The sequence below is a fragment of the Sciurus carolinensis genome, chromosome X (genome assembly GCF_902686445.1).
Source record: "Sciurus carolinensis chromosome X, mSciCar1.2, whole genome shotgun sequence".
Taxonomy (NCBI): domain Eukaryota; kingdom Metazoa; phylum Chordata; class Mammalia; order Rodentia; family Sciuridae; genus Sciurus; species Sciurus carolinensis.
Window position 1 is genome coordinate 12,719,538 of NC_062232.1, and position 27,435 is coordinate 12,746,972.

Here is a 27,435-nt window from a genome sequence, read left to right on the forward strand (position 1 = left end):
TTATTTTTTTTGCACTGCTGGGAATCCAATCTAGGACCTTTTGCATGCTAGGCTAGTGCCTTACCTCTGAACTATACCCCTGGACCTCATTAACAATTTTTTATGTTGATTCTATGTTGAAGTGGTATTGGGTTAAAATAGATTATTAAGATTAATTTCACCTTTTACAAACTTTAAAATTAAAGTTTTATTGTGATAAAATGCATATAATATAAAAAATTTCCATCTTACTCATTTTTAAGTGTACAGTTTAGTAACATTAGTATATTGACATTGTGGTGCATTCAGTTTCTAGAACTTTTTCACCTTGCCTTTCAAAAAGGAAGCTCTTTACTCACCTCCAGTCCCCTGGCAACCATCCTTCTATCTTTCTAATTCTGTTCCTTTGAATCTGATATCTGACTACTCTTTTTTTTTGGTTTGGTACATGGGCTTGAACCCAGGGCAGCTTAACCACTGAGCCACATCCTCAGCCCTTTTTGTTTTTTATTTGGAGAAACAGGGTCTTTCTAGGTTGCTTAGGGCCTCGCCAAGTTGCTGAGGCTGGCTTTGAAGTTGTGATCCCTCTATCTCAGACTTGTAAGTTGCCAGGTGTGTGCCATTGCACCTGGCTCTGAGTCTGACTATTCTCGATACCTCATATAAAGGGAATTGTATTGTATTTGTCTTTTTATGAGTGACTTATTTCATACTTTAAAAAAGCTTTTTAATATGACTTCTACAAAAATGCAGTTATGTATATGGCTAACCTTCTATTTCTAGTGAACAGAATTGAATGACCATAAACATGTTAGATGGAACATGGGCTCTCTGTCCAACTTTGACCACTCCCTGTTGTCTGTAAAATGAGGCCCAGTATCACTTGCCATTAGTATTGTATTTATGCTGCTTACATGTTTTCTAGTGAATCGAGGAAATTTAAAAAATATTTTTTTAAATCCATGTCTCCATCAAATATAGAAAAAGAAGATTTTCCCTTACTTTATAGAGGGCTCCATGTTTGAAAAACGGGAAGCATTGCTTCCCTTGTGGAAGGGAAAAACAGTCATTTAATATACAAAACATTTCTACGTTCAAAGAATATACCTAAGATACCACTAAGAAACAATTGTTGCTTTAGATGGTTACTCATTAAGTTTGGGAGACAAGATACTAATGAACTAGTATAAAAGGACCTTGTCCAATGATTTTTTTAACATACATCACTGTGTAGCATATACTTTATTGATTAATTTTCTAAATAAAGTTTCACTTTCAAATTTGGTGTGTGTATGACCAGGAAAAACATTTAGACTGGAAACTTATAGAGTTTTATCTTTTTATTTTTAAATAGCTTCTAGCAGCTTAAGGGAAATGGCACCTTCATGAGAATTTTCAGTGATAAAAATGTTATGTATGGTTACAATTCTGTTAAGTGATGATTGTTTAAAACCACACGACTAAAGAAAGTATATAGAAATTTAGCTATATTTTGTCGTTTGCTGTTTGATGGCCATCTGGGAGAGCGTGTTTATTTCTTAGGCGAACAGTTCTGGAGAAATGCCATAGCCAGAGTGGGAGAATGTTTGAAATGGCAGTGTCCTAAAGGGCATCTGGGACCCCTGTTTAAGTCCTAGTAACAGCACAGGTCGCATTGTTCCCTAGAGTGGTCTTTCGAATGCCAGTAAAACACTGTTCAGGGAGCTTATAAATCCTGAGTATCTCTTGCTTTTCTCTCTCAAGAAGTATTTGGAAGTAGAATCATTCTTTCATGGGCAGATCAGGATACAAAATATTTTATGTGATCTTTTTCCATCTTTTTAGATCGTTTTTGCAGAGTGTGCTGAAACACTTTTCTGAGAATAGAACATAGATTGGCTTATATTTGATTCACTAAGACTCTGCAAGACTTTTGAAATCCATTTCTCTTGCAAGACTTTTGAAATCCATTCCTGCCTTGAGTGCTGGAGAATTGCCCAAGGTTGGGAAACAATATAACATTAAAAATGGCGACTCTCCTCTCTTTAGAGGAGAGTCTTGGTTTAATTTTCCAGATTGGTTCCTCTAGTTATGTCTCTTGGGCCCTTGGCTGATTGATCACACAGGGATTTGTCATATTGCCTGCTTCTTTGAATCAAATGTGGACATAGCAACTAAAAATAAACATGATGTGGATATTGGAGAAACAGGGGCCTTCTTTGCCTGGGGAGCTGGGATACTTGCTGTTGCTAAGATGTTTTCTGGCTTTAGCACAGCATCAATCATTGGAAGTACAGCTGTGTTTTTGGAATGGAGGGCTGATGGAAGCTCAAAGCCAGTCTGATGAGTATTATACTGAACAATGGATACAGATGCAAATCATTATGCATAATCCATAATACTATCCTCATGTTTTATGGGTCTTTGTGCCATGTGATTGTGTGTGATTTGCAGTGCCCAGAAGTATAAGTATGCCAAAGTATCATTTCCATTTTCAAAATAGTTTTGTTAGAAATTTGAAAGATAAGTAAATATACCAGACTGGTGCAATTCAGTTCTTTGTAGCTTTGTGAGTGGCTAATGGTTTTGACATTAGAATATTGTTGAACTTTAGATTGATTGCTTGGACTTGATACCATTTTCCTTATTATGTTAAGTAAAGACAAACAGAGATTGAGTGTGAAAGTTCCTTAAAGAACTACATTAAGTGAAAAACTGTTCTACCCAGTAAGTTCGCCCAAGGAATGGGAGACCTTGATGAAAGGTCTTGCTTAAGGACAAACTTGCTTGGGTTCAAAACGTGGCTCATTCAAAGATGAAGCTCTGTGATCTTGTCAATATTATTGAGCTCCTTCATGCCAGTTTCCATATGTGTAAAGGGAGTTGGTAATGATGGTTTTTATCATCCAGAGTTGTTGTGAGGATTAAATGAGTTAATATTTGCAGTTCCTGAACACTGCATCTGGCATATTTAAGCATTGTGTAAGTTCTACTTGATACCATTTGTCACTTACTGTATTTTTACAATGTCAAATCCATTTTTCTTGGCACTGAACTACAGGAAAAAGTAGGAGGTCATTTTCAAACCTGAATTTGTCTTGCAGTGATTCAACAGCATTGAAAAGTGTTAAGCCAGAGCACCTTGGTTAAAACCATAGCATTTTTCCACCATGATATTATTCTGAATCCTCATTGTGCCTAATTTAATCTATATTTAGTGTTCTGAATTTTTTCCTCAAAAATGATTCATCTTTTGGCCATTGAGTTCCCCTTTTTTTTTGCAGTTTAAAATTAAAGCCTCACTTGAGCTTTTCTTATTCTGGTCCTAAAGAACTGCCTCTGCCTCGCTTTATGATGTCAAAGAACGATGGCGAGATACGATTTGGGAACCCAGCTGAGCTGCATGGGACTAAGGTTCAGATTCCATATTTAACCACGGAGAAAAATTCCTTCAAAAGAATGGACGATGAGGATAAACAGGTAAACAATCTGATTAGGTATGTTCATTTGATTCTGATCATGAAACTTCTCGTAGCAGGGCCTCATGTCTGTTGTTAAGCTTCCAGCAAGTCTCACCATCTGGAACACAATTATAGACTTGGAAGTGAGCCAGTAAAGTTTCCTTGTAGCAAAATAAAGAGAATGACGCATAGGAATTACCGTGAGTCACCCAGGGGCCCTTTAGAGCCTACTTAAGTGTAGAATTGTATCTAAAATAAGGCTACTGAATTAATACACTTATTTTGCTTTCTCTAGGTCATTGGTTTTCTTACTGGGTTCTTTGAAATGTAACTTTTAGGAGTTAATAGACCCTTTCTTCCAAAAAAGAAGTCTATAAAAAAGGTTTTGCTGGGTAAATATGTTTGGAGAATGCAGGTTCATATCTCACTTTTTTGGGGAAAGTTTTAAATCTCAGTCTTGGAAATTCATAGTTAATGTTGGCACAGTACAAGTCCTGAGGAGTCCTGCTGTGAAGAGACCTGGAGGTCTGTGTTTAATATGCTCCTTTCACCAGGGAATCCTTCCAAGGGAACATGTTTGGAATGCCATCTTGGGTAATGCTGCTATTACCCTTTTAGCAGGTTTGGAACCAGAATAGGGAGGATGGGCTTTTAAAATCAGGCCACTAATTGCAAGTCAGATGTTAATTGGTAGAGACAAAAATATGAAATCCCATAAGAATGGGCCTATTAAGAAGAGATAAATAGTCTACACATGAGTAAACCCAGAGGACATCAAGGCACAACTCATATTTCTGATAAGGAATCTGAACCACATAGAGAAGTCAAATTATAATTGACATAGTGTCTTCCACAAGTTAAAGAAATGTAGTTTATTTTAGGAAGACTTGAGTGAAAATGTTTTTAAATTCAATGGATATCAAAGGATTATATTGGAGAATTAACATATGGCTCACATTGCTGATGTTGAATATCTGAGGCATTGCTGCAGAAACTTTATATTTATAGTTAAGTGAGGTGTAGCACATTGTTAATTACATGTACTGTTGCTTTCATCATTCTGACACATTTTAAACTAGCTCTTCAGGGATATATTAAAAAGGGTGGTGCATGAATTTCTAGTTAATATTCTTTGTCATATTTCCCCACCAACATTTGGAGAGGAATGAAGATCCCCAATACCACAGTGGTTGATAGCAAGGGAAATTTCCAGGCCTGGTCCTGGGCTATGTGAATGAAGACCCATCCTTTCACTTGAGGCTGGGGTCATAACCATTCTCTGGGTATGAGTGTACACTTCAAAGCAAATATATTTTTCTTTTTTTAAAAAAACAGTATTTGATCAGTAGCTCAGATTACATATTTCTCTTTAGACTAAAGAAGCCAGTAGTCTCTGTATTTTGTAAAAAAAACAGTTTCCTTATTACTTGGATACCCCAAAGTTACTACTCTATTGGTAGTGTTTGAGAGAAAAAAATTAAAAAAAGAAGAGGAGGAAACCCACCAGCACAGGTGCATATTTGAATTGGGATTCAATTTATGACTTGTGAAGGCTTCATCTTAGTATTTAGGAGTAGGCTAGTCAGAGTAGTTTAGCAATAATGTATTGTTTTGTATTGTTTTGCAGTCACTTAGTGTAAAAGAAAGCAAAAATGCTAACATTTTACTTTGGTATAGCATTAAGGATTTAAAATATAAATTTAAAATAGAAGGGAGATCAGTGGAGTCAAGGAAGAGAATAGAAGGGGAGGGAGCAGGATGGGAAAAGGGAGGAACAGTTGAATGAAATTGATCAAGTTATGCTATGTACATATATGAATATGCCAATGTGAGTTTCACTTTTATGTATATCTATAAAGTACCAATTAAAAAATATAAATAAATAGAAGGAAGACCAGTAGTGTAGAGAAAGGGGAACAGGAGGAGGGAGGAGCAAAGGGAAAGAGGAAGGAACTACTCAAAACTGAGCTGGAGCAAATTATATTCCACACATGTGTGATTATGTCAAAATGAACCCCAGTAGTATGTATAACTATAATGTACTAAGTAAAAAAAAAAAATATATATATATATATATTTAATTACTCACATTTGATAAGTGTTAAGTCCAGGAAATAGAAGTCTTTGTTAATGAATGAACATTGAATCTATCCACAAAGAGATCACAGTTGGGGAGAATGAATATTATGTCATGTGGTCAGTATCTTTCATTTTTTAAAGGAAAATATTATTAGAATAACTGAAGGAGTTTCAGGCTTATTTCAATAATTTAGGTAACACCGGTAAGACTTTGTTCTCTACGAGACTTTTGAATCCTCAGACACTGCCTTTTAACCTTGCTGCATTTTATGAGGGAACATTCTCCCCACTTGTTAAATTAGCCAGGTCACTGGCTGTAGAGTTGTGTTATGCTTCCTAACTGTGACTCAGAATGCCAGGCTTCTCAAGTGGTTGCCTCTGAACTCTGCTCTGTTTCTTTGAAGCAGGAAGCACAGTCTCCCACGATGTCACCCCTCGCCTCCCCTCCTTCTTCCCCGCCTCATTATCAGAGGGTGCCCTTGAGCCATGGCTACAGCAAACTGCGGAGCGGCACAGAACAGATGCATCCAGGTAAGACGCGACCTGGGGGTCAGCAGTCCCAGGCAGTGTCTTAGAGGTTTTTTATAATCTACCAGGCAGCAATGCTACCAGCTGCTTAATTTCCTGATTTAATTACTCTTGTCTTTGGAAACATGGCTCAATTTAATTTTATATTTTCAAAAAGCAAGGTTTTTTAAAAAATGAAATTAAATATATTTCAGTAATGGTTCATTACCTGTCCTAGAAACTCATTCATCTTTAGATTTATAAACAACTATTTATATGATTTAATCTTTCATATACAGATTTTGTTAAATAGGAGCAGAGCTTGCTAAAGGTTTGCAGTTTGGGGGAATTGTTATTCCTTTTTGCAAACATAACAAACATTTTAATATAATAACTACCTTTATGAAATTTCTTTAAAGTATAGACTTGCAAAGCAAAGGAGTTGATCTACCCTTTAAAGACTGAGCACATAAATGAAAATATTTAGCTCTTGTGTTTTGGAATAAAGATAAGGGAAATGCTAGGGAAAGGATTTTACTGAGAAGCATGCAATGCACACCATTGTGGGGCTGCCTGCTTGCTCACACTTATGCTCCGCTGGCGATGTTAGTGGTAAAATATGTTAGTTGGTTCTGAGGATGACTTGCAGAGTTGGCTTCCTGGACTGCAATGTTTAAAGCTTCATAAATTCACCGCAACATCTTGTCCTTCTGGGGTTCAGGCTTCTAGTTTTATGATAGGACCAATTTACGGTTTTCTCGAATTGATGTCCTATAGCGCCCCTCCCTTTATTTTGTGGGTGGTGACTGAAAATGACCCAGTTTCTGCAGTTTTTTTTTTTTTTTTTTTTTTTTTTTTGCTGCATTGAAAATAGTAGGACTTCTAGAGGGGCACAGAAATAAAAATATGTGCTAGGCTGAACTAGAGAGAGACTATAATCTGGCAGAGAAGCGGGGATGACATGATGGAAAGAGTTTTGGATTGGAACCAGAAGGTCTGGGTTTCTGTGAGTAGCTTACATGACTTTGGGCAAGCCATTTAACTTCTCTGAACCATGGTTTTCTTGCCTCTTTTAAAAATACAGTCACAGTGTCCTTTAGGGATGTTATGGGTATTCAGTGAGAACTGAATCTGTATGAAATCTGTTGGGAAATGAAGTCCTGTGTAAATGCAAGATGACGTTGCTAATGGTTGGTAACAAAATAATCACTTTCCTGAAACTTGAATATCCCACTGGTGTTGAAAACTCAACAGGACTGAGAATTCTTCACTATCCTCTTATTGTTTTCCTTGCCTAATTTCTCTATTTTTAGAAGTAGGTCTTTTTTTTTGTTTCTAATATTATCAGAGGTTTGGAAGTTGGTTTTTAATTCATAGGACAATTTTATTTTCTTATACTAAGTCAGCCTGTCACTAAGTTCTACCTTCTACATTGTTTAAAAAACTTGTCTGTACTCTTATTTCTTATTCTATCCAAATTGGGCTTCGAAGTCCTCCAGTGCAAGCAAAGCAACCTGCTTCTCTCTATCTTTCTGGACTAATAGCAGCCTATGCCAAGACTATCCATGCTTCCATGCCTTTGTATACTTTTTTAAGTGAGGTGAAATTTACACATGATAAATGCACACTTTTTTTGTGGGGAGGGGATATGGAGGATTGAACCTAGGGGTTCTTAACCACTCAACCACATCACTAGTACTTTTTATTTTTTATTTTGTGGCAGTGTCTCGCTAATTTACTAAGGGCCTCACTAAGTTGCTGAGGCTGGCCTCAAACTTGGTATCCTCCTGCCCCAGCCACCTGAGTTGCTGGGATTACAGGCATGTACCACTCACTGTGCCTGGCAGAATGCACACATTTTAAATCATCAATTTTAACAAATAGATATGCCTGTGTAGCACCACTTAAATAAAAAATGCAACATTCCATTATGCCACAGATAACCTCTCCAGTCACGGCCTACTCCCCAATGCAAGCATGTTTTGATTTTCTGTCACTGTTTTGCCTCTTCCAGAATTTCATACAAATGGGAACATACAGAATGATTGTGTTTGCTGTCCTTCCCTCAGCATAATGGTTGAAATTCATTATTATTGTTGCATTGGTATTTCTTTCTGTGTTATTTTCAGTAGATTCCATAGTGCGAATATATCACAATTTGATGACCATTCTCTGAGTGGACATTTTACTTGTTTCTAATGTTTGGCTGTTATGAATAAGGATACTATGAACATTTTTGCATGAATATTTTTGTGACATCTGCTGTCATTTCTCTGACACATAAGAGTGGAATCTCTAGGTCTTAGTGTTGTAAATAAGAAACTACCAGAGTTCTGGATTTGGTACTAAACTTTGGAGTGATGAAATCTTAAGGTATTTTTTTTTAATATTCCTATCCTTGGAGAAGGATGGTAGTTCTATTTCCTTCCTAAACCTCCTGTAAAGTGATTGAAGAATTACTTTGTTTGCACTGAGTTGAATGTTTTGGATTTCATTTGAAAGCAAAGCAAGTCAGTACAATAAATAACATCTACCATTTAAGTTCGTGAGTTCAGGTCCAATTGAGAAATGATCCAGAAGTCAGATCGATGACAAACTGAATATCACCTTTCTTGATTATACAGCTGACTGGAGCATATGTCATAGATATGTGGCCTGATGGACTTCAGACACTCATTTTTTTTGTTTTTTTTTTTGCGGTGCTGGGGATTGAACCCAGGTCCTTGTGCTTGCCTTGCAAGCACTCTACCCACTGAGCTATCTCCCCAGCCCCAGACACTCATTTTTACAGTCATAGGCAGGGTTGGCAAACTCAGGCTTTCCATACAGTAGGAAGAGGACATCCACCTTCAGAATGACACCCTCTTTACCCCACCACATGCAAATGAGGCATCATCTAGGCCTTACTAATGAAATATCTCCCCCTCTCTCTCCCCTCACTTTGTTGTCTGTCTGTCCTGTCTGTCTGTCTCTCTCTCTCTCTCTCTCTCCCCCCTTCTTTCTCCCTGCCCCTTCCCTGTCTCTCTTCTCTCTCCCACCCTCCCTCCAAGGGAAGGCCTTGTTGGTGAGGGACTGGAGGTGAAGGCCAGATAATATTTTCCTCCCTCATATCTCCCCCTGGGAAATAGGAGCCTCTTCCTTCTTATGGGAAGCAGAGGCACGTGGAATTCATGGGCTTTGCCTCCCAGGTCAAGTTTATGACCACTACAATCCCAACCGTGCTGTGGTTAACTGTTTTAAATCTTTTGGCAGCTAGACCCCATGGTACATGCTTGCCATCCTAGTGACACACAAGTTTGAGGCCAGCTTTGGCAACTTAATGAGACCCTGTCTCAAAATAAAATAAATAAAGGGCTGGAGGTATAGCTCAGTGGTTCAATCCCTGGAACCATTAAAAAAATCTTTTGGCAGAGTGCAGTTGATATTAAGTGTTGAACTCAGTATTCAGTCAACATGGAATAACATTAAAAAATCCTACTTGTAAACAGACAATGCCTACCTACTTACTTTTCTTGATTTGAATTGTTTGCTCACTTACTTTTCATGATTTGAATTGTTTGCTCTCAATGTATGTTATTTTTTTGCAGTTTTTGTAGCCATTCCTTGTACATTCTGCAAATCTGCTTAATGGTTTGCCAGGCAATCATTTTGAGATTTTAATGTGTTATAATATTGTTCTCCAGTTGCTAGGAAGAAATGAAGAAAGCAGATGTGAGCTCAAGAGTGGTTTGTTCTTGATGTGCTATTGTTATACCTTCTTTATTTTAGAAAGATCAAACCATGATAAACTGATGCCATAAGAGACTGCTCAGTTCTCCATCTGATTTTATTTATAAGTAAACTACAGAAAGTATTATATGTATTTATATTCTGTCCAGAACTTGGGACTGTTAACCCACAGAGATGAGAAATGGTTTCAACCTGGGTGATAAATTTCTTTTTCTGTTGGAGCTGAATACTACCTGGTTATGTTGAACTGTCTTTCTACCACATTGACAAGGTTATTTTTAAGTGTTCTGGAAATAAAATAAGTAAAAAAATACATTCTTTTTTGGGCCTTAGAAACTTTTTTAAAGGTAGTGAAATCATTTTTAAAGTTTGGCTACTGAATAGTAGACTAGCATAAACATAAAATACATTTATTCATTTTTGTACTTGGTTTTGTCTTCTGTATAATAAGGAAGGCAGTGCCATATATTTTTTAGAAATAAATGATAATGTTCTTTAGTTTTTTGAGATTGGCTTATCTCACTTAGCATGATATTCTCCAATTTCATCCATTTGCCTGCAAATGCCATAATTTATCATTCTTCATGGCGGAGTATATTCCATTGTATATATATGCCACAGTTTCTTTATCCATTCATCAACTGAAGGGCATCTAGGTTGGTTCCCCAATTAGAATGGCGATTATCAAGAACACAAGCACAATAGGTGTTGGCGAGGATGTGGGGAGAAAGGTACACTCATACATGGTTGGTGGGGTTGCAAATTAGTGCAGCCACTCTGGAAAGCAGTATGGGGATTCCTCAGAAAGCTTGGAATGGAACGACCATTTGACCCAGCTATCCCACTCCTTGGCCTATACCCAAAGGACTTAAAATCAGCATACTACAGAGATACAGCCACATCAATGTTCATTGCTGCTCAATTCACCATAGCCAGTTGGGGAAATAACAGAATGAATCAAACAACATTGCCCTATGTAAATTTATGATTACACAAATGGTATGCCTTGACCCCATGTACAAATAGAGAAATAACATGTATCCCATTTGTTTACAATAATTAAAAAAAATGATGTTGATTTTTGTTGTTCAAAATGCATATTGATTTTCTTCTTTGGGGTTGGATGATGAATAGGAGACATTTAAAGGGGGGCATATATAGAATTTACCACATATCTAGAATGTGAACACTTATAACATGGTACTTATCTAGGTACTTTTTTTTTTTTAATCACAGTTGATGTTCTCACTGTTTCACTCTCACACTCTATTCCTTAATGGTTACCTGATGTAAATATTTTTATGCTGTAGTGTGAATTGATTGGATGTCTTTAGATTATTTAGTGAAATTGTGCCCAACAGCATCAGGATTCATCTGTCCTAGGTGACCCTGTGGGCCTGTGCTCTAATTTGCCAGGTCTTCCCCGAAAAGCAGATGCTGTATCAGTTTGAATGTACAGTCATCAGTTTTGGATGGAATTGTTATGTACCATCTAACTTTCTCTCCTGCTCTTTCAGCTCCTTATGAAGCTAGACAGCCACTTGTCCAGCCAGAGGGACCCTCGTCTGGGGGTCCAGGAGCCAAACCCCTTCGGCATCAGGCTTCCCTTATCCGGGTAAGTGATGATATAGACATGCCAGTGAAAGAGTAAAGAAAAAACTTGGAACTTTGGGGATGTGGCTTTTTGATGGGCCCTCTTTCATCACAGGGAAGATATGTAACTACCTTCTTGTACAAAGACTGCATTTCTTGTTCTGTTGCTTGTATGTATTCTATCATGTTTACGTCTACCCCTTTTCAATGTCTTTAGATAAACCAGGCTGGTTCTTGATTTTAGTTTTTGATCTTTAGCTCTAAAACATCCTTCCACCTTTATCTGCCCAATCATTAGGTAACTCCTTCAGGAGAACTTCACTTCTTCTAAAGCAGTTGGTCTTGTCTATACCTTTTCTTTGTTATGATTAATTCAGTACATACTTGTTTTCCATTTGTTTTGTGCTTTCAATTATGTGGCAAACTTTTGAAAGGCAGCAGTACTTCCATATTCTCTCACTACCTAGGACAGTGCCATTTGGAGAATAGTTATTTTACAAGTGGCAGAAACTACTGTTTTATATGTCATAGATACAAAGAACAGGTGATATCTCATTTTTTCCTGACCACATCACAACTTTAGACAATTTCAGTTTATCCTGTCTTTTCCAATAGATAAAGAGCTCTTACTTTTTTCTATGTCTACAGCTGTTGTCTTGTGTAGTTATCTCTGAGTCCCGTGGAAATGTCACATTTCAGAACAATGATGTGTGTGTGCTTGTGTGTGTGTCTGCTTGCAGAGGATAAATTACAAAAAGCTATGCTTATTATTTAACACTAAATATAAGAGGAAGTGGGGTGGTTTGTATAACATTTCAATTGTATGATTCAGGAAGAAGGATCATTTACTCACAGGAGAGTTCTACTTAAAACAGAAAGTGATATTGAGCACTGTCATAAGAAGTGGACTGCTAGACTAGAATGGAATAGACAACATCTGAGGAAGATCCTGGAGTTCACTGAATCCCTTCTGGGGATGGGATGCTGTGTTAGGCATGGTGCAGTACTTGATCTTCTAAAGTGGTACTCTGTGTCTAAAGAACTTTCTTAAAGATAATAATTTAGCCATGTGAGATGTATTTCATGCCTCCTATAACCATAAGCTCTAGGTACTGCTTTATTAGTTTAAATGAGTTGACTGTGGCTGAGGAGTTCAAGCAACTAGTCTAATGTTTTATTCATAGGTAGTGAGTGTCAGAGCCAGAATTTGAGTCAAGGCCAGTCCAGTGTCAAAACCTGCCCTTTGAAATAATTCGCCCAAGCGGGTGATTAGCTCGGCCTGTAGAGCGCTTGCTGAGTGTGTGCACGGGCCTGGGTTCGAATCCCCAGCACCTTGGAAGAAAGCCAAAAATGAAATAATTTGCCCATTAGAGTTCTATATTATAAGTCTAGGTTCTAGAGTTGCCTCATAAACAAACTTCGGGTATAGTAAAAAGTATCCTTTTAGTGTGCTTGTGTGGTGTTTTGTATGGAACCTACAGCCTCACACATGCTAGACAAATGCTTTACCACTGGGCTACATAACCAGCCTAAAAAGTATTCTTTTTTAAAAAAAATTTTGTAGCTGTAGATGGATAGCATGCCTTTATTTTATTTTTTAATTTTTATGTGGTGCTAAGAATCTAACCCAGTGCCTCACATGTGCTGGGCAAGCACTGTGCCACTGAACTAGAGTCCCAGTCCCTAAAAAGTATTCTTGAAAATCCCTTATTGGTACCACATTGGATAATTAAGATGCCATTCTCTCCCAAGGTCTACGCAGCTCAATTTTACCCCCAACTTGGAACAGATAGTTGTTTCTTCAGCTGAGCCCCAGATGTAGTAGTTGGCTGCATTTAGAGATCCTGTGGTACAAAAATATGTGCTTCTAAACATGAGGATCACATCCATTGTGGAGGCATATTTATGTTGGGGACGGCATTGGAGGCATTGGGATTCATCCCAAAACTCTCCAGGTTGTGATTGTGCAGGTTCCTGCAGAGTATGTTCTGGTTATATGGAGATTAAATCTTTAATGTTTAGGATGATGATCAAACAAGCAGTGAATTGTGAGCTTTGCAGTGGCAGGACAGGAGTTCCTGAATGCCTTCTACCAAGCCCCTGGAAGAGATGACCATGAGTGCTTACTTGGTTTGGTGCCTCTGACTTCTCTTCTGATCTTCAGGTACTCCATTCTGCTCATAAACATGCTCCTTGAGCTATTCACTCATAAGTGCTCTGTGTACTGTGTTGAGGATACAAAAATGAGGTCTAACACTAGCAGTCCCTGCCCTCATAGAGCTTACAGGCTATTGGAGGAAATGTTTATTAACCAAACCATCCCAAAGTGAATATACGATTATTGGTGGGCCAAAGCAAACTCCTTTTAATAATGGCCACATCTTTGGGCCCCTAGGTCAAAATTACAGCAGGATGAACCAACCAGCACCTGAAAAAGTGAAGTAGGGCAAAGAGACCCCAGCAACAGTTATGATATGTGATGTGAACAAAAATTATACTGTGCTTCTAGGATGAAAAATGGGGGTATGGGGGTGACATAGCTGGACAGACAGGTACTGATCAGCAGTGCTTCTGTGGGGGAATAGCATTATGAGTTGAACTTAGAAGAATACAGAGATATTAACCAGGTTGGTGTATGGGGGCAGGCAGGAGGACAGAATTGCCTATACAAAGACATTTTCCATGTGCTTAGCATTTTGTGCACATTCATTCTTTCAGTGTTACAACTATCTATATTTTGAGTTAATTACTGTTATCCAATTTTTAGGTAATAAAACCTGAGGTTTAAATACTTAAGGTTTGGGCCAGGGCTATAGCTCAGTTGGTAGAGTACTTGCCTTGCCTGCACAAGGACCTGGGTTCAATCCCCAGCAACACCAAAATAAATAAATAAATAAATAAGTAGGTAAGTAAGTAAGCAAAGAAAGAAAGAAATTTAGTTTGCGGAAGGTCACAGTTAGGAAGTTGTAGGATCAGAATTCAAATACATTCTCTTGACCAATTGCTGGTTTAGGAACTGGATGGATGATGATGTCATTTTGAACTAGGAAGCACGAGATGAAAAACTGGTGGTGGGAAAGAACCAGTGCATAGGTCAGTGTTGGATGTTAGGTACTGACTGAGCTTCTGAAAGCATGGAGGAAGTAACCAGGAGTTGGTAGGTTCAGTGAGATCTGGAGATTTGGTGAGAGCTGAAGCTGGACATATTATTTGACAGCAGTTGGCCATCCGAAGGTCTTGTGGTATACTGTAGAAAACTGCCCTGGGAGTCATGACAAATGACTCAGCATGGATTTAACAATGCATTGTAACAATCTACCACAGTCTGATTTTCTTAATGTTTGTTTGGCATCAGTAGAGATTCTCCTGCCACCTGTTTGAAGCATGGCCTTGTTCAAGGTGAGAGCAAGGAGCCTTTCTTATTCAGGATAGCAGTCAGTGGTTTTTGTGGCTGATGTATTTTTCTTTCTTCAGTTCTTAGGTTTCCTTCTTATGCCTGTTAACTTGGTTTGGCTGGACTCCATGTTCCAGAAAACGGAATGCCAACCTGAATTAGTCATGGAGATGAGGAGATTTGAAGTGAAGGTTGTTGGTGGTAGGGGATTAGTATTTATCAGGCATGGTACTAGGCTAGCTAGGTTGACTAATTCCTCTCACTTTGTCATATTCCTGTGCTGATGGCAACCCTCTCTCTTTCTTCTAGCTTCCTTTATGATCTGGTATGCAGATCCTTTCTGCCTGATTAGAAGGGTACATGGCCTCTAGGGTCCTAGGGGAGACCTTTAGGGACCCCTGACTAGTGCCATTATATATCATGGATGTGGCATTTTACAGGGGCTTATATGCCAAAATTAGTATCCAAACATCAGAATGATTAGTCTTTTTTTTTAAATTTGTAGTTATAGATGGACATCATGCCTTTATTTAATTTATTTTTTTAATGCAATGCTAAGGAATGAACCCAGTGCCTCACATGTGCTAGGCAAGTACTCTGCCACTGAGCTACAGCCCAGCACCATGATTAGTCTTTTTACTTAACATTTTATGAATTTCACTTTTTTTTTGGTTCAGATGTTAGATGATGTTACCTCTGACATTTCAGGTACAAAGCATAACCTATGTTGGTAGATGGTTGATAGTGGTTTGTAAAGAAATTAAGCCAGGAATGATGCTGTACACCTTTAATCCCAGACATGCTGAGGCAGGAGGATCACAAGTTCAAGGAGAGCCTCAAAAACAACTTAGTGAGACACAAAGGAGAAAGAGAGAGGGAGGGAGAGGAAGAGAAGGAGAGAGAGAGGGAGGGAAGGGAGAAGGGAGAAGAAGAGAGAGAGGAAAGAGAGAGAGAGAGAAAAAAAAAGAAAGAAAGAATAAATAAATCAAGTTCAGGACTAAAAAGAAGTTAGGAAGATATAACCAGGGAAGCAGGATGAAAACCAAGAGAGCGTGGCATGACAGACACATAATGATGAGAGCATTTTAAGAAGGTGGTCAATGCCAATAGGTGCCTAGAAGTCAAATAAGACAAGGACTTAACATAAGATAGTTTCTAGCAACCCAGGTAAACACAGAGGCTGGATATGGAGTGAAAGGAAAAGATACACTTCAAAATCCTCTGCCACGCCAGGCACAATGCCACATACCTGTAATCCCAGCGGCTAGGGAGGCTGAGACAGGAGGATCACAAGTTCGAAGCCAGCCTCGGCAAAAGTGAGGACTAAGCAACTCAGTGAGACCCTGTCTCTAAATAAAACATGGAAATGGCTGGAAATGTGGCTCAGTAGTTAAGCACCCCTGGGTTCAATCCCTTATTGAACCAAAATATAATTTTTTATGCCAAAAAATTATAAATTTCCTTTCCTGCTTCATCTCTTATCAGTTGTGTAGAGATCATTTTGGGATTTGTTTTTCACAAATTATACTAAAAATTAAGACCCTGTAGTCATTTGTAATTTTGCTGGCATAGGATTTTTTTTTTTTTGGAACCAGGGATTGAACTCAGGGGCACTTGGCCACTGAGCCACATCCCCAGCCCTATTTCGTATTTTATTTAGAGACAGTGTCTCACTGAGTTGCTTAGTCCTCACTTTTGCCGAGGCTGGCTTCGAACTTGTGATCCTCCTGCCTCAGCCTCCCTAGCCGCTGGGATTACAGGTATGTGGCATTGTGCCTGGCGTGGCAGAGGATTTTGAAGTGTATCTTTTCCTTTCACTCCATATCCCAGCCTCTGTGTTTACCTGGGTTGCTAGAAACTATCTTATGTTAAGTCCTTGTCTTATTTGACTTCTAGGCACCTATTGGCATTGACCACCTTCTTAAAATGCTCTCATCATTATGTGTCTGTCGTGCCACGCTCTCTTGGTTTTCATCCTGCTTCCCTGGTTACATCTTCCTAACTTCTTTTCAGTACTGAACTTTATTTGTTTGTTTACTTATTTATTTATTTATTTTCCCTCCCTCCCCCCAAGGAGGCTGATGACCATATATCAACAGCAGCCAGATATCCTCACTCAAATGTCTGTCTCATTGTCACTTTCAACTGAGATGTCTAACTCACAAAACCAACCCTCACTGTTCCTGTCTTGAAATCCTCAACCCCTTAGCACAGACCAAGCCAGGTGCAGTGGAACATGCCTGTGATCCCAGAAGCTTGGGAGGCTGAGGCAGGATGACCACAAGTTCAAAGCCAGTCTGAGAACTTAGTGATGTCCTAAAAGTAAATTAGTGAGACTCTGTCTCATGATAAAATATAAAAAAAGGACTGGGGATGTGGCTCAGTGGTTAAGTGACCCTGGTTTCAATACCCAGTACAAAAAGAAAATAACCATTAGTGTTACTGAAAACTTGGTCCTTGTCCCCAGTGTCAATCCAATAATGAGGACATATTTTTGAGAAAAAAGTAAAAAAGGTTTTATTGCTTTGCTAGCAAAGGAGAAGAATAGGGGAGTCCTGTCCCAGAGGCTGTGATTCTGCCCATCAGGGGAACAGAAGTTATTCAGAGGCTACATTACTCGTGTGTTCTGTGTTAGGAGTTGTAATTCACTTTTTTTTGGCGGGGGAGACAGTCATTTCTGAGATCTGGTACCATCCCCCAAGTCTGAATTACTTAGTTTCTGTGGAGGGTGTGTGCTCAGGGACAGATAACTCTGCCTAGGAAAGGGAAGAATGGTAATCCTGTTTCCCCTGAGACTAGGGAGGGGGAGAGATTAAGGAGAAGCAGGGAGAGAGGAAGAGAAAGAAACATGTCCATTTTAAAAATAAATTGTTTTTTTTCTTTTTTTTATTATTGTAAACAAATGGGATACATGTTGTTTCTCTGTACATGGAGTAAAGGCATACCATTTGTGTAATCATAAATTTACATAGGGTAATGTTGTTTGATTCATTCTGATATTTTTTCCCTTCCCCCCCTCCCCTCCCACCCCTCTTTTCCCTCTATACAGTCCTTCCTTCCTCCATTCTTGCCCCCCTCCCTAACCCTAACTCTAACCCTAACACTAACCCCTCCCACCCCCCATTATGTGTCATCATCCACTTATCAGCGAGATCATTCGTCCTTTGGTTTTTTGAGATTGGCTTATCTCACTTAGCATGATATTCTCCAATTTCATCCATTTGCCTGCAAATGCCATAATTTTATCATTCTTTATGGCTGAGTAATATTCCATTGTATATATATATATACCACATTTTCTTTATCCATTCATCAATTGAAGGACATCTAGGTTGGTTCCACAATCTGGCTATGGTGAATTGACAGCTATGAACATTGATGTGGCTGTATCTCTGTAGTATGCTGATTTTAAGTCCTTTGGGTATAGGCCAAGGAGTGGGATAGCTGGGTCAAATGGTGGTTCCATTCCAAGTTTTCTAAGGAGTCTCCACACTGCTTTCCAGAGTGGCTGCACTAATTTGCAGCCCCACCAGCAATGTAAGAGTGTACCTTTCTCCCCAAATCCTCGCCAACACCTGTTGTTGCTTGTATTCTTGATAATCGCCATTCTAATTGGGGTGAGATGGAATCTTAGGGTGGTTTTGATTTGCATTTCTCTTATTAGTAGAGATGTTGAACATTTTTCCATATGTTTGTTGATTGCTTGTAGATCTTCTTCTGTGAAGTGTCTATTTATTTCCTTAGCCCATTTGTCGATTGGATTATTTGCATTCTTGGTGTAGAGTTTTTTGAGTTAAAAAAATAAATAATTGTGCTAGTTGTGGTGGTGCACAGCTGTAATCCCAGTGACTTGGGAGGGTGAGGCAGGAGGAAAAAAAAAAAAAAACCACATTTAAAAAAAAGACCTGCGGATGTTACTCAGTGCTTAAGAGCCCCTTGATCCAATCCCTGGTACTAATAAATACATAAGTAAAAATAAAAATATAAATAAGTTGCAGTGACAAAGCAGCAAGAGCTCTATTCAAAGCATAAAATGGACCACTGCTATAGCTTGAAAAGATGTTTCTTTAACTTGGTTGTGTCCCTCCCTCTTTCATTTGCTCTTTCCCCCCTTCTCCTCCTCCCTCTTTTTGCAGTGCTGGGGATTAGTTATCTCTCTTCTTCCTCCCCAGTTTTACTCAGTCTCAGGTTCTTGCCATTTTCCTTCCTCTGGGCTTAATTTCAGGTACATAGGTCAGTCAGTGGATTCTCTCTGCTCCTTGCGTACTTGTGGAATGATTCTGAAGCAAAAAGCAAGTGGGGTAAAGGAAAGCAACAGAAACAAATACTCCAGAGTGTCTGTTGGAGTGCTGTTGGCATAAATCAGAAGAGTATTGCTGGTTACTCAAGGAAATTGTTTATTCTGAGTCTTTCTGAGAGGCTGACATTGCACTGAGAGAACTTTTTTGTGCTATGAAAATATTTTGTGAGTGGACTACAGCAGTATGCCGGCAGGATTAGGAGAACAGAGAATAGAGAATGGCTGAAAGACGAGGATGGGAATGAGTTGAGTCATGACAGTTAGTGCTATGAACTGGGAAGAGTAGAGAAGCAGGCCAACAAATGAGGCATTCTGGTACTGTCTTACCCAATCTGATTTTCTTACTTACTACTTAGCCAAGTAAGTGACCCACAAAGCAGCTGGGGACCGCCAGGGCTCCTTCAGACTTTAGGGAATTTGCTATTGAGGCACCAGCTGGCCTCAGTGTATGTGTGTGCATGTGCGCATGTGTTTTGAGTAGCGCCTTTGGCATTGTCTTTCTTATTTTTGAATCTTTACCCTCTCCCATTGCCTAAGAGCACTGATCTTGACTCTGTCACAGTATCCCTGTGGTTACTTCAGCATAATGTCACTTTCACATTTAGTTCTTGCACTTTATTTTTCATATCTTTTGGACATGCAGGCTAATGATGAGCCATTTGAAGAAATGTAGATGGATGTATTTGTGAGTGACTTCAGTTAACCCACTTGGTGAAGAACAAAACACCTCATGATGGTCTTTCTCCTTACAGAACCACAGGGAAAGAACTCTTAAGGGTTTGGTTGTTTCAGATTATGCAGTGAACAGCACAGATGTTATTATTTTTGGCTGTGAGTTGTAAGCTTTCAAAGATTCTTATTCTTCAGAGCAATTACTAGAGATTTAAATTTTTTTTTCACAAATTCTAAAGGGTACAGAGTGAAAAGTGTCTCTCCCACCCCCTTACCAACACTTACCCAGAAGTGATGAATATAACCTATTTCTTTTATATAGTTCTATACAAATATTTTTTATATATAAATTGTGTGAATCTTAGTGATATAGAAATATAATTATAGGTAATATGTACATAGAATTCAACCCTTTTATCCATTGGTAGCATACTATACATTTGTCATACACTTAGCATTTCTTACTTAAAAAACAAGTTTTACTAACATTCTGTAGTGGTACACAAATTGCTTGCTCATCTCTCTCTCTTTTTTTTTTTTTACATACACACAGTATTTTGTTGTACGCATCTTCCATAAATCATTTAACTAGCTCCTTTTGCTTGGAATTATAGCATTTTTTGCTGATATATAAGATTCGTTCCTAGAAATGGAATTATTGAGTGAAAAAGTGTTCATAGTTCTAATTTTTGTAGCAGTTTTCAAATTGGAGGCTGTACCAATTTGCAAAGTTGGTAACAATGTATGGAAATGTGTATTTCCAATACACTTGCAAATGCAATGTGCTAACAAAATTGTGGACCTTTGTTAATCTCCTAGGAGAAAAAAAAATCTTGGTATAGCTTAATTAGCATATCTCTTTATTACAGAAGTAGAAGATCTTAATGTTATGGTTCCCTTGTAAAATGTCCTTTTCTGTGAATTGACTTTTTTTTTGTATACAAATGGGATACATGTTGTTTCTCTGTTTGTACATGGCGTAAAGGCATACCATTTGTGTAATCATAAATTTACATAGGGTAATGTTGTTTGATTCATTCTGTTATTTTTTCCCTTCCCCCCCCACCCCTCCCACCCCTCTTTTCCCTCTATACAGTCCTTCCTTCCTCCATTCTTGCCCCCCTCCCTAACCCTAACTCTAACCCTAACACTAACACCTCTCACCCCCCATTATGTGTCATCATCCACTTATTAGCGATATCATTCGTCCTTTGTTTTTTTGAGATTGGCTTATCTCACTTAGCATGATATTCTCCAGTTTCATCCATTTGCCTGCAAATGCCATAATTTTATCATTCTTTATGGCTGAGTGATATTCCATTGTATATATATACCACATTTTCTTTATCCATTCATCAATTGAAGGACATCTAGGTTGGTTCCACAATCTGGCTATGTTGAATTGAGCAGCTATGAACATTGATGTGGCTGTATCTCTGTAGTATGCTGATTTTAAGTCCTTTGGGTATAGGCCAAGGAGTGGGATAGCTGGGTCAAATGGTGGTTCCATTCCAAGTTTTCTAAGGAGTCTCCACACTGCTTTCCAGAGTGGCTGCACTAATTTGCAGCCCCACCAGCAATGTAAGAGTGTACCTTTCTCCCCACATCCTCGCCAGCACCTGTTGTTGCTTGTATTCTTGATAATCGCCATTCTAATTGGGGTGAGATGGAATCTTAGGGTGGTTTTGATTTGCATTTCTCTTATTAGTAGAGATGTTGAACATTTTTCCATATGTTTGTTGATTGCTTGTAGATCTTCTTCTGTGAAGTGTCTATTGTGAATTGACTCTTTACACTGTTCTTTTTTCTTTTGAGTTATTTGCATTTTCTGACTGGTTTGCCATTCTTACTAGACTGAAACCAGATGCTAGTGTCTCTTTTCCTTTGGACCCAAGAAACATTGCATTGTGGATGGAAAATTGCTCCTTGAGCGTCCATGTGCACCTGAAGTGCTGGAAGGAAGATAGGAACTGGTGTCTTTCTTCAGTTCTGGAGAACCCCTTGCCTGCCTGCCTCCAATAGGAGTTTATGAGTGCAGATTAGGGCTTAAAAAATCCTTGGTTAGAAATGTTCTGTGTAAATACTGTGTGTGTGTGTGTGTGTGTGTGTGTGTGTGTGTGTGTTTATGTTTATGGGTCTTGTTCTCTTAATATTGCTTAGACAACTAAGTTTTCTTCCTGTGACTGAAATATAATGGAGGGAGAGAATTAAGTGTGTGTTTGCATGTAACAGGAAGAACTTGTTTGATACATTTTATAAGTATGTATGTGTTTTATTCTTGACTTTGGATATTGTGTATGAGATTCGTATCCATTTTATTTTAAACTCTAGCTGGAGTTTTATGTCATCTCCTACAGAGTAAGCAGTTTATGTACCCTGTGTGTATTCTACTTCACCATGTCTACTATAGGACCCACAGGTACCCAAATGGCAGTATTCCCACAGGAGGCCCTATTTTTCATAGCATTAAGCCTTCTGCCTGTCTTATTTCCTTTCCCTGTTTACAGATCTTTTTCTGATTTTGTAGCTATTGTTTTTGAGGAAGAAATCATTTTTATTCCAACAGATACTAAAGCCTGCTTTTCTCAGTCACATCTTTTTTACCTGTTCATTTCTGTATTCCTTAGGTGCTTACTATGTACTGTAATTCTTGAAAATTAAAAACAGTGTATATGCTTGGTTTGTTTTCTTGCAGGCATCTCTACATTAAAGGCAAATATATTTTGTTTATAAGTGAGAGTTCTAAAGGAATAGTGAGTCTCTGAAAGAGAGAATTCTGTCTGAGATAGAAATTAAAGAATGTTTATGGGGAAAGACATTTATTCAGAAATATTACTTTTGATTAGGGTGTTGCCTCAAAGCCTTGCAATATTTATTCTTAGATATAGTGAGGTATAGGAGGAGGCTACAATAGTAGGCATTGATTTAGTGGTGTTACAACTGTTGGGTGACTGCTAATGAATGCAAATAATCATATTCGATTTATGGTGTCAGTGTTGTTGCTTTTCCCCACCTGTGTGGGGCATTGCAATAATGGCTTATGGTAAACAGACCTTTCCTGGTAATATTGCCTAAATCAATTTGATAGACAGGAGCTCCCCTGATTTAGCCTCTCATATGTAGCTGAAAATACCTGATTAATTTCATGGTCTCAGTACTATTTGTTTGATTGTTTCTTGGTATTGTGAATTGAACCCAGGGGTACTTTACCTCTGCGCTACATCCCTAGTCGTTTTTTCATTGAGACAGTATCTCATGCTAAGTTGCTGAGGCTGACCTCGAACTTGTGATCCTCTTGTCTCAGCCTCCCGAGTTGCTGGTATTACAGGTTTGCACCACTATGCCCAGCTTGGACTATACTTTGTAAAAGTGGAAAGGAGAGTGGTTAGTTTTCTAGTATATACCCCAGAATCCCTGGGTCTCAATTATAGACTAGGTTATCAATATGTCACCATTTCAGCCTTTGAGTTCTTCAGTATACCTCTTCATGCCAGGTGAGCAGGTAGTGTTATGGTCCCAATTGCCTGTGCCAACAACAGTAGTGTTTACTAACTGACTGACTGTTTGGTCTCAGGGCTGGGCTAGCCCTTTTCAGTCCTTTCAATAGTCTTGTGTGGTAGGTATTATATCCTCCATTTGTTCATTGGGAAATACTAAGTGGCTTTTGTGGGCTAGCTACCATGTCAGGGATACACTGAAGGCTACAAGCTTGCTCTGAAGGTACTTGTAGTCAAGTAGGGGAGATGGATTAGAACCAAATGATCCCATCTATGCATGTAGAGTTGAAAACCAGCAATTGCTGCAATGACAAGGGAGTACTCTGGTAGCACATAATGGGGAAACCTGACCTCAGGCTGGAGAGTGGGGGAAGGCTTCCACAAAGAAATTACTCTAGAGCTGAGCTATGAAGAATGATTAGGACTTAAATAAGCAAGATAAGAATGGAGCAGGGAGGTGAGGAGTGTTTCAAATAGAGGCAAGAGCCTAGACAAAGAGCATGTGTTGGATTCTTTTTTTTTTGTTTTGTTTTGTTCTTTTTAGATATACATGATGGTAGAGTGTATTTTGACATATTGTACAAACATGGACTATAACTTATTCTAATTAGGATCCCATTCTTGTGGTTGTACATGATATGGGGTTCCCTGGTTGTGTATTCATATATGAACATAGGAAAATTATGTCCAATTCATTCTATTGTCTTTTAGGATTCTTAATTATGGACGACAGAATTTCCTTTGAATGGCTGAAGAAAATAGTGATTTATAATAGGGAGTGTGGATAGACTACCACATCTTTGGAAGAACTGAAGATAGAGACTCAGAATAGAGTTTGCAGGAACAATTTCCAAAACCCCACAGTTGAGCAGAGATGCTAAGCTAAGATAGTTTTGCCTCTGCCACAGTCATAAGGCTACAGAATTGGGAAACTGCTGCCATAACTTCATTTCCTGTTCCATGCCATGAGTGACCTCGGTGAGCCAAATGAAGGCTTCTTTTACCTTATATCTCAGTTCTTCTGAATTAAACTTCCATGGGTGTTATTTGTTTAGTGGAACCCAAGTTCCATCTGTAATTTTAGCAGCAAAAAAGTGTGTGGCAGTATAGTTTTTAGCTAGCCAGCCTGTGCAGTGCACAGTAATGTGAGAGGGGTGGAATGGATTTCGAATGAGCCAGTCTTCCACATATGGCATGTAGAACAGAAACATTTGAAGACCTGGAAGTAGGTTGGTATGGTAAGATCCTGGAGTGGGAGGGAGGTGAACCTGGAGTGGGAGGGAAGGCCCTGTGGGCCCTGGGAGTACTTTTGACATGAGAAGCTGATGGCTTGGAAGTTAACTTGTTAGTAAGTGATCATCCCAGATTTGATCCCAAGTCTGTTTACCTTCAGAACCTGTGTGTTATTTGTACCTCCAATCAGTGGTCTCATTCTCTAAAGTATTTCTTTTATTCAACCAGAGTTCTTGGTACATCTGTTTCCCACCTGACCTCAGGCTTCCTTGAGAACAAGAGGGAGAACATACTGCAGAAGAGATAGGCAGCCTTGACCTATCCAGCAATGATGGGTGTGGGAACATCATTACAGCATTTGTGGAGGTCCATGGCCTTGACAGTCTTCTTTTACTGCTGATTGCTTATTTTCTCCTGGCCTTTTCTAAGCAAATGGCATAATCCTGAAAATTTTGAAGGAAAAATCCCTAGGGGGCTGTAGTCTTTGGTTTTTGATGGAAGAATTGGAGATAATTATTGCCAAAAACATTTCTTATGTTAATCAATGGAGTGTTAGTGCCACATACCAAAAAAAAAAAAAAAAAACAGTAAAATGATTGAAGAGCTACATTGTAGACTGTCTGCAGGATTCTTTCATGATGTGAAAACATGCCAGATGCTGCTTACATGCAAAAATTATCTGAGGAAATAAGAAGTGCTCTGTCTGTATAATTTAATAGTCTACAATCCAATATCTCAAACTATACCAGATGATGGGGAGGAGGGTGAAAATATAGTAGAGTCATTCATATCTCAAAATCAGAGCATCAGTCTGCAAAATTGCTCCAATGATTTAGGCATTGCATAAGGTTCTTTCTGAAAAGGAAATGTTTTTCTAGGATGGATGGATAGATAGAACAATAACCATAGAGCTTGATCATCAAGAGTACATACTCGGGATTCAGTTCATATTCTCTTTTTCAGTTCTTTCATTTACCAAGTGTGTGGTCTTTATTACTTTCCTTACCTAATCTGCAGTTTCCTGTTCTACCAAACGGGAATAATGGGTCTTACCTTGCAGAGTTGTTGTGAAGATGAAAATAGATCATTGTGTATTGGGTACTTACAGTGCCTGACATTTAGCAAAATAGTGAATACATGTTACCTAACATTCTTTTTTAAAAATAGTTTTAGTTATAAATGGACCCAATACCTTTATTTTATTTTTTTTTTAATTTTTTATGTGGTCTTGAGGATTGAACCCAGTGCCTCACATGTGCTAGGCAAAGTGCTGAACCACTGAGTTACAACCCCAGCCCCTACCTAACAGTCTTTTATGTCTATGGTGATAGTTTTAAAAATTTAACTTCTCTCAACAAGCAGCAACTATGTTTTGCATGTTAGGCCCAGAGAGATTCCTACAATTTGACAATCAACCTTTTAGCCTGGTGAAATTAGAACACTAAATTAGTTTGGCAATATGGAGTTAAAGGCATCTTTGTGAGTTTATTTCCGTGAAAAAGACAGAAGTTATTTATTGTAACTTCCTGTGAATTTATAATTATTTAAAAAACATTTTTTTTAAAGTTCTCTAACTCCATAGGTATGTTGAAGACAGCCCAGTCTTTACAGTATTGGGTGATAGCGCTTGACAAATGCATATAGGTTCATCTTCAGTCATTTTAGGAGATCTCATCTTAACTTCTCTGTCTTAAGATTGGGATTGACAATTTATCCAATCATTTTTATTTGTTCATTTAGCAAATACTTATTGAGTGTTTCCTATGTGCTAGATACTTTTCCAAGAACAAGAGATATAGCGCTAATCAGAATAAATAAAATTTCCTTGTGATGGGGAGGGGTGAGAGAGCATAAACACATGTTATTGGATGTAATATAGAACAGTTTACCAATGAGACAGAATCACTGAGCTTTTCTAGCTCCATTTATTCATTCCTCATATAACTATTTTCTCTCCAAATCATCTTAGCTCTCTTTTCCTAAAAAGAACTTTTAGGAAAGTTTCCTTCCCTGGGAATCTCCTTCAAACTCATGAAAGATGGACCCATTTTAACCAAATAGAAAGACTTCTATAAAAATGAATCAGTATTCTGCTTCTACAGGTAGTGAGCCTGGACAATCAAATTATAATAGGAAAGTTATTTGGGCTCAGAATGGTCTGTCATTAGTTGGTCCAATTACAAAAGTAAGCCCCAGGCTTCTGTCTTCAGTGCAGGACTGGCTGTGCCAATTGAATGGGGTAGATCTTCATTTCCTTTTGACTTTGTTTAAAGAATAGATTAATTGGAGGAACGAGTGCTATAACAAATGTGCCCTGCATTTTAATGACTTACCACAGTAGATATATTTCTCACTCATATAACAGTTTGGCAGGTGACTTTCCTCCCCATGTTGATTCAGCAGACTTTTTTTTGTGTGTGTGTGTATGCTGGGGGTTGAACCCAGGAGCACTTTACCACTGAGTCACATCCCCAGCCCTTTTTTATTTTTAAATTTTGCAACAGGGCAAAGTCGCTAAGAGTGACCTCGAACTTTCGATCCTCGTGCCTCAGCCTCCTGAGTTGCTGGGATTATAGGCATGTACCACCACACTTGGCTTCACATGGTGATTCCAGTATCAGAACTCCTTCTATTCAGAGACTACCATTCTCCCTTCAGTGGGCAGATGGGGCCCAGAGAGGAGTGCCACAGGGTACTAATCCTGCCAAGGTCACTGGTGCTTACATTGCAATGAGTATGATTCAGTTAACGTGGTTGCATCTAACTGCAAAGGATGCAAGAAAATGTCATCTCTGGCTGAGTAGTCACTCAATGACACCTGTACACCAGGCATAGTTGGGAGTGAATTATCAGAGGATGTTAACCATAATCTCACATACCAGCACTGCTATTGTTTGTGTCTATGTTTTTTAGCCCCATGACTGACCAATTGCTATGATCTTCCTTTAGGCAGATTCATATTCACTTGGGCTATATATAGAGTTGTCTTACCAACCAGGCAGCCATTCTTTC

General features: G+C 38.6%; 1 protein-coding gene across 6 annotated transcripts in view; it reads left to right on the forward strand.

Moving 5' to 3' along the window:
* The window catches only part of Reps2 (RALBP1 associated Eps domain containing 2), a 208,361-nt gene that overhangs the window by 74,630 nt on the left and 106,296 nt on the right, over positions 1–27,435 (forward strand). For 3 of the 6 annotated variants that reach the window (XM_047535932.1, XM_047535934.1, XM_047535937.1), the window contains exons 3-5: positions 3,290–3,438; positions 5,903–6,029; positions 11,252–11,349. In XM_047535932.1, coding sequence (XP_047391888.1) covers positions 3,290–3,438; positions 5,903–6,029; positions 11,252–11,349 — 374 coding nt within the window. The remainder of the gene's footprint in view (positions 1–3,289; positions 3,439–5,902; positions 6,030–11,251; positions 11,350–27,435) is intronic. The other 3 variants (XM_047535933.1, XM_047535935.1, XM_047535936.1) reach the window with 1 other exon arrangement.